This window comes from Mercenaria mercenaria, chromosome 10, assembly GCF_021730395.1.
Source record: "Mercenaria mercenaria strain notata chromosome 10, MADL_Memer_1, whole genome shotgun sequence".
In the NCBI taxonomy this organism is placed as follows: Eukaryota; Metazoa; Mollusca; class Bivalvia; order Venerida; family Veneridae; genus Mercenaria; species Mercenaria mercenaria.
The window spans coordinates 30,202,458-30,213,645 of record NC_069370.1 but is presented as its reverse complement, the minus strand read 5'-3'; the positions used below and the strand labels follow the sequence as shown (position 1 = coordinate 30,213,645).

Sequence of the window (11,188 nt, the reverse complement as noted above, 5' to 3'; positions counted from 1 at the left end):
AACTTTCAAACAATTTTGTAAAATAGACCATTGATATTGTATAAAATTCACGACGAGTGATACAAGCACTAGCGTATGGGAGGTAACTAGTACTACTTGAATTCATATTCCTGTGCAGATAAACAAATAACATACAAATCAGCTCTCCATTTATCATGATAGAGATGTATGTACGTGCATTTAATATTAATGATACAACAATGTAGTTACTTTCCTTAGTCTTGATCATAAGCACAAAACGTAATCAAGCAACATAACAGCAGACTTGGTTTGAATGAGTAAACAATTATCGCCGCTATCATTATCATTATAAGATAAATGTCATTATAAAAGAAGACGGGTTGTTTCCTTGTTCTCATTGTAATGTCATTATTAGCAGCATTACTTCTATGTTGAGGATTAGTTGTATCACCTTGAATTTATTCCCCAAAGGTATAGGGTCGCTGGCTTCTTTATCCCTGTTAACACGAGTAATAGAGTGTACATTAATTCTTACAAATTTATGTTCAATGATTGGTATGCGTCTGATACATTAAGCTCAGTCAAACGAGAGTGTTATTTAAAGACATTGAAAAGATACTACCACTTACTACAATACATATCTAATTATAATAAAGGGTATGGACCAATCACGTGGATAATAAGATAATAAGATAAAATTGAAACATCTGACAACTACTGTCTAGTATTACGTAAGTAATAGACACAAACAGGACTGTTCTTCTAGGAATGGATTCCGTCTTCTTTGTTCTTTAAACAGTCAAACAAAAGCTTATAAAGTTTGAATTTCGTACGACAACCCTTAGATACAAGTCCAGGCTTGATATGATGACATACGGTTTGTCAATGAAATAGATCAATCAAATTCATTTAATTTTTCTGAACGTCGCTTTGTTCATATTCTCATGGACCTATACGCAAGCTTGTATGCCCTGTCAAGAATTTCTCTTTTTCCCCTTTTTGTTTCTCCTTCTATACCATGACGATGGAGCTTTTCTGACTGGTGCAATGAATGCCTTCTTCTCAAAGTCAATGGCTGCATACTGACACGGTTGAAACTTTGTAGGAAGACTTTCCTCTTTGTCTGTGTCCTCAGGTTGGTCTCTCTCGGGCTCACTTAAGTCTAGTATTGCATACTGAAGTTCTCTACGGCTCGCTCTGCTTCGTCTGGACTGTTAAAATATAAATTTTGAAAACAAATGCAATACATTTGAATATAATTTTTATGTAACTAGTAACGGATAATTTTTTTCGCCCCTTAAAAAGCTTCTCTTATTTTAATGTTTAGTATACCATAATTACCAAATATATTGCAATTTTTATAATACTGGCCCTCGTGGCGGAAAGCGTATAGTAATCACTCTGCCTGTCCATGTACACAAACAATTCTGATCGGTGACACTGTAATGCTTATTTTGATTTCAATTGAACATGACACAATTTTTTTCAATGTCAAGGTCTCACAAGGACAGAGGACTGTTATATTACTGCACTTCTTTATTCGACTATAACGTTTTTACCCTGACCCAGGTCTTGTCAAAACTTGGCATAAGTATTTTCACAATATTATGATGTGAGTTGCTAAGAATTCATTGTAGCAGCTTCAGGGTAAAAGTAGGGTATGGCCTAAATGTTCTCACAATACTATCCCTTTTTGTTCAAGTCATAAACCTGTTACCCTTATCCCGATGTGTCTTTTATTCCAAATAATTATTAATGTATTCAAATAGGTTCTTGATACTGTACATTTATGATCCGCCCATATTTTCAATTTAGATTAACTTCTTACTGCGGATTCTGGTATTTAGTTTCCTTTCTATTGCTTTTTTCCTTTTCTAGGTCGGCATAAATGTATTCATTTTTCTGTTTCTCATATTTCAGTATCATTTTTAACTTTGCAAACATTCTTATGACATACTAGGTGCGAGAAGTACGGTATGTGACCACTGTCTTTGTCATTAATACTATTACTGTGCATTTACAGAAATGGATCAAACTACAGAAACATGTTTGGATTCTGCATTATACAGAATCCCCTAAGTATTATATTCTGGTTTTTGACAACGTTCGTTCAAACATAAATTCCTTTTTACTAAATCAATAGGATCTGATGTTTTAGACTTTTTGTTAAAGCATCTAAATAAAATGCAAAGTGTTACAAATACCTTGTCTCTTTGTGGACGGGATACAAGGTTTGAATACGTGACCGGTTCACGGCGTTGCGCAACCTCCAGCACAGGAAAACCATCCCCGAGTGTCTGTGTGATTTCTGAACAATTTATTTTAGGAAAATTGATCTTAAAGTCATTTTTACAAACAGACGTATTTTCTCCATTTTTGAGTAAATCATTTGGATGTTTCCTTTTCAACACTTTTGCGTATTCTGGAGCTAAGTTATCGCTTTTATCTCTATTATTTCTACAGCTTTTGTCTTCAAGTTTGTCTTTTTTAGTTTTATAATTGACATCAGATGTTATTTTTGCATCACTATCTGCTGTCACGTTCAACGCCTCAACATAATCATAGTTAGCTTTATCGACCTCAGACACACATTTTACTTGAATCTCAGCATATTCATCCTCTGGATTTTGCAAATGTTTGACCAGCACATCAGTATCCGCAACTAAATCATATGCGTTGTCTTCTTTTCTTGGGTCAGCTTCCTTGTTATCACTTTTAAGTGGACGTGCAGAGATCCCTCTTGAATCGGCTACTGCGGTCTTTAATCTTCTTTCATCTTCTTTTTCATAGTCTATAATCATTTCGTCGTTATTAATTTCACTGTATACAGATTCTGGAATAAAGATTTGATATATAAGAGCTCTGAAGATACTTCATATTTAAGAAATATCTCCGAAAAGCCTTAGTCATTGTCTTTGTGTAGTAATGTTGGTAACTACATTTCGTGTTGCAGATTAACCTGTAAATCAGTATAAAACCAAAGTATTTTATGACAAGTTAATATTAATTGATACGTAAAATATATAATAGCTTTAAACAACATGTTTGAATTCTTTAAAAAAGATGAAAACATAAATATCAATTATATCAACTAAATCTGAGATAAAAGATCAATCTAGCTTTTTAACATATATACAAATGCATTTCTAATTTATTTACCATCATTGTTGACACTGTGTACATGCGTATTTCTGAAATGAAAAGACAAAGATGAAATAAGTTATAGGTAAAAAAGTTATGTTTAAAGGTTCTCGTGCACGCTTGAGGCGAACATTTGAAGAGCGTAATAGGGAGAACGTATTAAAACAAAAATGTAAACGATTTCTTTTAAATATATGTTCCTGTATACCTTTTTATTGTATAGGTTTGTCTGTGTACTTTGTAGTCAAGAAACTTTGAAAATATCTGTTTAAAGGGAGATAAAACGTTTATAGTATGGACATATATCTTGAACAGTTATTTTCTTTATTTGTTGCCCGTAACGTCTATTAAGAAATCTTACTTACTTTGAAATACATTCTTCACCGACAAGGTGTGTATCGCCTGAAATTTAAACATATAATCATTAATTTATGATAATAAGAAACTGGTTAATCAATAATAACAACAGAAGTATACAGGTAATTTTACTTTTCGAGTCTTGCAGTGTTTGATACATAAGTGTTATGCTGGAAACCTAAAGACAGATTCTAATAACTGAGTGAGTATTACATACCTGCTTTAGAAATCTAAACATGTACGTATTGATATATTAAAGGAATATTCAATACATCAATCATTGTAATTCGCTATGGCCATAGCTTTGAAACAATTTTTGATAAAGAGTCACAAATTATGGTTCTTTTCTTGCAATTGTTTTATCTTTTAGTATAACGCAAACAATACATACAAGTTTATCCTTACATAATTATACATAAAGATATATGTGGTATACTTTGTTCCATTCTACTTTGTCAAACTGCTTTTGCAATATACCAAATAAATTTACAGCAAATAACCATGGTTCGGACTTTGTGTCATTTCATTTCTTTCGCCTTGCAACCCCTCAAGCGAACGAACTGGAAGCACCACGTGTAGGGACAACTAGAGTTACCAAAGCTCTGTCTGTTTGGAGGCTATCAGGGCGCCGACCAGGCTGTCAAACGACACGAGTACAGTGACAGAGTGGTATACACCTGGACAGGCCCCGAGTGTAGGTACGCACTGTGCAATTAGTTATTTTAATTGCCTCTTTTATTTGTGCTAGCCTCTCTTCTACTTGTTATTTGGTGTTGTTTAAATTTCCTGTTTTCAGCTTTGAAATTTGTTCTGTTTTTTTTTTTTACGTTACAGCATGGCTATGCGTTACATTTAGACTTTCATGCATGAGCTTTTTGTTGCGTTATTCTCTACATGTTTTTAAAAAATGCAGTTGTCTAGCTTATATATGTTTTTTCCTTATTTGTATCTTAAGGTAGGATCTTTATAAACAGTATTTTATTAAATTCTAGTAGGTACCATTTTTTCCTACTCGTATAAACTGCATCTTTGTGTTTGGATGTAGTGTTGCTGTCCGGGCGTATAGCTTACAAAGCCAACATTTATCAATTGTACATTTTGCATCTGTTTCTATACCAGTCAGTAATTTTAGTTTTTGTTCGCTTCTTGTAGTTTGAAAGTTTGTTTGTAAACTTGTTTGTATGCATTTTATGTCACTATTGTAACTATCTTATTATGTAATTTGCATTTTTGAATTTTTTATTAAGTGTGTATCGTTATCCAATAACTCTATATGCTTTTTGTAAACCTTAAGTGTTACCCTTTGTGCTTTTTAAACTGGCATAATGAAGGTCTTCTGCTGTCAAACAGACGACTAGACTCGTTGGAAAGATTAGACATCTAGAAGTTGGTAAGGGGTCACGTGATATGATTATTCTGAATACTCTGGATTCAGTGTTGTTGTTCTTTTTTGTTTGTTTGTTTATTTTCATTTTACTTACAGAAGAAGCATGTCCCTAACATGTTAAGTTATATACCATGTCTATTTAATTATTATCATGTTTTTCAATGCGCTTTTAATATACTCATGCTGCTATGGCATTTACTTATTACCTGTATTCGTATGCCCTCAAACGAAATGTACGTGGTATTTCAATGTATTTTATTTGTAAATGCCTTATGCAGAGATAATATCTAAATAGCTTAATGATTAATAATTTTATTATCTTGAATTAATGATATCAATTATGTTTAAACACATGCTGTCTTTTCTCCTAGCTTAATCTTTGTTATAATATTTGTCGGGAAATGTCTGATCAGCTAAATCTATTTTTTTATATTGAATCCGACATTAAATGATAAGCTTCTTGTATCATAAATCATGTACCTTGTATCGTGTATCTTGTAGCATTTATTTTGTATTTTATCTTGTATCAAGTATGTTGTATCATGTATCTTATCTTGTATCATGTATCTTGTTTCATATATCTTTTATCTTTCATATTGTATCATGTATCTTGTGTCTGTATCTTGTATCTGTAACTGTATCTGTATCATGTATTATGTATCGCGTATCTTCAGAATAAAGCGCCCAGCATGGAACAAATCAACCACTATAGATACCAAATATTTCATCTTATAATACCTTCAGTCCGTTCCTGGCGTCTCCTTAGTACCAAACAAATTGTTCCAGCAATGATAGCCACTATAATTACAGCACATATGGATAGGACTATCAAAGCGGTGTTCCCTGTGCCGGCTTCCTGTGAGGATCCCGATGCGTGAGTATCTGTTAATACCATGTATAGCACCAAATTACTACAGTTCATTTAAAATTGTAAAGAACAAGTCCTATAACCCATGCCAAAAAACTTGACTTTCCAATAATTGTAAATTACATTCATGTATTTTATTCGATTATATAAAAAATATCGACATATTATTTGGCGCCATGCGGGCACAGAGAAAGAGTGCTACCAAATTTGATCTTCTATTTAATAAAAAAAACGTTTTTCAGTATTGAATGATATGTAACAGTGTTACACTTACTTCTTAATCGATTATTAAGCGCGCAGAATAACTCACTAGACGCTATGCACGCGGGACGTGTTATCTCCCGTATTTTTTCTATTAAAACACGCAATCACGTCACGTCGGCCTACTATATACTTATAATAATGCTTCGATATGTCTTAAAAGACCAAAAATTATAGTAGTGCCATGTTATAATATATCTAAACACTCCACTGCGTGTGTCAATTCACTCGGGCTAAGCTCTAGCAGGCTTATTGCTTCTTCGTATTGTCAGATAAATTAAAACATGATTACCAAACCTTTACAGAGTATTGTTAATTAATTTACTTATGCTACGCCCCCGTGAAAATACAATCTTAGATTCGTTTGTTGCGTGGATAAGAGGAGTGTCAAAGGGGAATAAATTTTAATGACAATAGGAAACTTGATATAAAATACACTTGACCTACAACCGTAAAACATGACTGCTTTTAACGACTTCGAATTTTTTACAGTATGTATAATCGGTATTGGTTTGAGCATCCGCATAATGGCCAAAACCGGACGTAACGTCATCCAGCCTGTTATTAAAAGTTTGATAGCTTCCGCAAGTTCATGCCGTACCTTCAGTAACAATCTCTATCCCAGTTCTAAAACAAATATTTGTAAGATCCGATTTTGATGGTGGGAGTTGCAAAGACTGCAAATAAAGAGGTCGCTATAATTCGATCCCCTGCCGAAGCGAATGCTTTTAGTGGCGGCTTGACAAAGTATTTGCTCTTTGACCTTCGTCAACTGGCATTTATTTCTGAGAAGAAAACGATAACAGTAACACTTATTTTCGTTCACTGCATACAATTGATATACTGTTGAAAGAAAAACAACATGTTAAACAAAACAAACCTAACAAAAGTAAACAAAACAAAGCATTCACCTCCACTGTATTTCGGTGGTTCGGGCACTTTAACCGTAACCTCAGGACTAAAGTAGTTAACGTTACGATCGGTCCAACAATGAACCCGATATCTCCCCTCATCCAGCTTGTTAATGTTACGGATGAGCAAAGTAAAGTTTTCTTCGCCATATTTTGTTGTGTCATAGGAACCAGTATTCTTCTGAAGAATAATCTCTGGCGTGGAGTTTCTGGTCATAATCCACCTGTAGAAATTGGATATCCGAATTGATATTTGTAAATCGTTACTTGGATAAAGCCGTATCTTGCAGTCCACAGAATGTTCTTTATATTCATACACAACCTTGAGGCGTCCGCATGCTGAAACATATTAAAAATGAATGATTTATTCAACATACATAGTGCTCAATCCGTCGATTTTGTTATTCTGTTTTGATATAATACCTATCACTGTCTTCGGAAGAAAACGGCGTATTCGCATATGGTCAATCCATTGCCAATCAACAGCTTCATATTACAAAGGAAACTAAATATTTGTATGTGTTATTGTAATAATGAATAGCTGGAGACAGCCCGTGGTCAGCAGCATCGCAAAGTAAGGTCATTATTTCAGACACGAGCGGGTTCTTTGATACAATCTTTGGCCTTACGTAAGCAAGGTTTCCTAACATCAATTCTAACACGACCAGCACATAACCTACATACTGTGAAGTCATTAATATTCGTGGGGGACTAATTTTCGTGGATTTCGTGGTTGAGTCATTACACGAAATTTAATCCAAACGAACAAGTAAAATTCCCATTTATTTAATGTTCAAAAGTTGAAATCAACGAATTCATATCCCTACAAAATTGCCGTTTTAACCAAACCACGAAATTTCATGCCCATGAAATTAAATGATTTTACAGTGCATGTAGAGCAAAATCTATCTCGGGTTATTCTGCAATAACCCATGCGCGTGCAATGACGTCATCCGATCCAGGTGCGTAGCACGGTCGTAAAAAGTAGTTACCATTTTTTCTAACACTGTTGATACTAGTATGTCGTGTTAGAATCGAAATAACAACTTCCCAAGTGTGCTTTATCGTAGACCAACCCGTGTTTTGAGTTCTTATGCGTACGAATATATCACGAAGGCCGTAGGAACTTATTATTTCTTAAGGGGACGCATACTTTGAAATTAGAAAAAAGTGGGTGGGGTATTATAAAATTTACCTGCAAAAAAGTACAAGGTTTTGGTAAATGAAATGAATACTGTTTCAACTGTTATAAGTACACAAAGGATTGCTCACTAAAATAAAATGTAAAAAACTGAAACAAGAAAGTTGAATTACATAAGACTTCTTGTGTACATTCAAAGTCAACAATTAAGACAATTACAGATTCTAATTTAAAGAAAGAATGTGAAATATGGTCGCTGTCTTGCTTTTCATTTCGCATATGTAAGCTAAAACACATTATTTAGTTTGTTTACAAAGTAGTGCATAAGAAAAGATACGGTGGTCAAGGAATGCCACATTCCAAAACTAAAAGAGTATATTCCCCTTAATACATTAAACATTTATCGTTACAGAAGTCTAGTGGCTTACAATAAAGGCCTAAAAATGTTGACATTATTAATTTTTAACTTGGTATTCATGAACTACAATGCACTTAAATATCAAAACACATTCAACAAACTTTTGAAAATGTATTGTCTTAAAAATCCCTAAAATAAGGTATGAAATTTGGTTGAGAGGTCCAATCAATGTGTATATGTGCAAAAGTAACATTCTTATCTTGTTCACAAAACTTACTAATACACAGCAGGAATGTTAATGATCAAAACTGGACGAATATACAGTTATCCTCACTTTAATGTCATTTATAATTTGTCCTTGAATTCTCCACCATACTTTTCATAACTCTGTTTGCACGAGTTGCACGAGAACGCTGTCATTCACGTAAAAAAACGGGTCAAATAAGTTGTAAATGCAATATCATCTAAACGTAATTAATGGATTATGCAGTTCAAGATAAACTTTATCTCATAACGTAACGAACATGTATAATGTTGTAACAACAACTTTACTTACACTGATTTAAGTAGCAGTCGGTTTATAAGTGACTTTATTGATTCATTTTGTGTTTTGTTATTGTTGTCAAAAAGTATAACGGAAGTGCCTCACAACTGAAGCGGAAACCAGTCTGATGCGCAAAGTAGTCCACTGTAAGTAATATTTTTTGACAAATATCCACAGAAATTAATAATTTTCTAATATTAAAGACGATTATCTGAATAGGATTCATTATTTGATAAGAAATTATAATGATCGACGTGTTTTTTTAAAAATCGTACACGTGGTGACACCTAAGTTGTCTCCCGTTGTTTATTAGAGTTACCTTTCGTCCCCTTTCGTCCGTCGCAGTAATACATTTGCAGTGAATCGCCGAGAAGTCGTGGGAAAGTTTAAAACCATGTAAACAAACTAAAATTAACCACCTTTTCAAGATGAATTTCAAGTGATCGACATTATGCATTTAATCCGCCTGACCTGTGTAGCATCTTAGATATCTGTTCTAAGGTATTCATTGTGTAGAATGTCATGTTATGCCCTTGCAATGCTAATCCCACTCTGATTTTTTTTGTTTACATTTTTTATCAATGAGAAATATGGCGTCCATCCCGAGATGAACTGACGTGGCGTTAAATTTTTACATGTTTAAGCAAACCTGGTGTGTTAGAAAGAAAATCTCATCCCTTCAACATTATTTGGAACACTGTTATTGTAAAAAAAACCTGTTTTTTCCTTATACAAAAGCTTAATATTTTGTGTTGAATGTACTTTCACAAAGACCTCTGTTTTCCTATTACATTCATAGTACCACATCCTTATCCACAAAATACTGAATATTACAGGTGTCCATCAGTATTATATCAGTTTAGGAATATGTTTTTTATTTTCCCACCATCGATTTCTTGAGTATGCACCCCTTCCGCATTGCTGTATGAACTGTGAATGTAGCAATGTGCGTCCCCTTAAATAACCTCTACAGTCGAAGAGGGGTTTAGAATCCGCAGCGATGAGGGACCAATGATTCAAAACCGGTGACCTTAACTACTCGGGGCAAGAATGTCCAGAAGAATTACGCCGCCAAGGAATTATATTTTGAACATCAGTCATAGATACACATAAAATGGTATGGAAAAAGACTTACATCTATTTATTTAATATCTAAAATATTGTATACTCACTTTTTTCAGACAGTCCATATGGAAGAAAACTCCACAAAAATATACAGATATTCGCATATATTAAATTCATATCTTTTTATTTCAATTTTGAAATAATCATTCTTGTAGTACAGTTTATGATTCAGTCAAATGCGTCAGTAAATTTAATTTGCACTATTTAGTGAAGTGAGTTATATGTGATCAACTAACGAAATAGGACTTTACACAGCCACTCTTATCTAAAAAAGTCAACATAAATCTTCAAATTAATTATTAGTTACACATCCACTTAATTTGAAATTTATGAAGTACAACTCATTTTTAATATTGCTTTTTATGTGGTACCGTTTTAGTTTTACTATTTATTCCCTGTTTTATAAGTAAGTGTTACAACCCTTATATGAGACTGAAATTATATTCTAACCCTGTTTTAAATCTTTCAGATGGCATACCATCGAATGACCAGGTTTTAATAGATTTATGATAACTATTTGGACTAACGGTGCATCGAAATCAATTCAGCTATCTTATTATAAACAGATTATTACAACATCTATTGTGTGAAAAGTAAGATTAAATCATGACCCTTACTCAGAAAAAAATAATAATTAATACATTTGCCTAAAAAGCATAGGGCACTTACGATACAGGAAATGATACTTGGTATCATTTAATATCATTTGGATACACGTCATTATCACAGGAGATGTTCCGTTCATGGCGTATTTTTACTAAAACTTATTTAACTTACCATGGTAACCTCCCTTTCCCTTTCTCAACAATCTCCCTTGCTCTTAAACGACCACCTACCCCACCTTTACATAATTGTATCCAAGTTATTTTTATGATAACGAACCTTCCATTAAACGATATTTAATCGGACCTATCTCTGATAATATAAACTACCTTGCTATTACCGGAATCAACCTTGACCTGTCATGATATATGCCTCCCATACACAAAAACAAAAATCCGCTTGCTCTAACATGCTTCTACACGATGCTACAAATTAAATGCTTGTACACTTCCTCCCATTTGCCCTAACACATGAACCTCCAATTTTGTTAAAAAATCATCTTTTTATGTGACCGTATCTTAATTGCTTCAA

The 11,188-nt window shown here is 33.5% G+C and overlaps 1 protein-coding gene across 2 annotated transcripts; it reads right to left on the bottom strand.

The window, feature by feature from the left end:
• Positions 1-138: 138 nt before the first annotated feature.
• Positions 139-10,313, bottom strand: LOC123559543 (uncharacterized). 2 transcript variants are annotated; one of them, XM_045351455.2, is made up of 7 exons: positions 10,102-10,310; positions 6,887-7,225; positions 5,585-5,728; positions 3,468-3,504; positions 3,121-3,152; positions 2,166-2,794; positions 139-1,172 (listed from the first exon to the last, which is right to left on the bottom strand). In XM_045351455.2, exons 1-7 carry the CDS (start codon positions 10,169-10,171, stop codon positions 936-938), a joined length of 1,488 nt encoding a protein of 495 aa, XP_045207390.2. In that variant the 5' UTR covers positions 10,172-10,310; the 3' UTR covers positions 139-935. The 2 variants fall into 2 exon arrangements, with proteins under 2 accessions (XP_045207390.2, XP_053408566.1); XM_053552591.1 differs by lacking the exon at positions 5,585-5,728 and having other exon boundaries at positions 10,102-10,313.
• Between the last annotated feature and the right edge of the window lie 875 nt (positions 10,314-11,188).

Coding starts and splice junctions, on each gene's coding strand:
- LOC123559543 (XM_045351455.2), bottom strand. CDS start 10,171: ATGAATTTAATATATGCGAATATCTGTATATTTTTGTGGAGTTTTCTT. Junction 7,226..10,101: donor ATATGGACTGTCTGAAAAAA/GTGAGTATACAA, acceptor AATATGTTTCAG/CATGCGGACGCCTCAAGGTT. Junction 1,173..2,165: donor CCCGTCCACAAAGAGACAAG/GTATTTGTAACA, acceptor ATATTTTAACAG/TCCAGACGAAGCAGAGCGAG.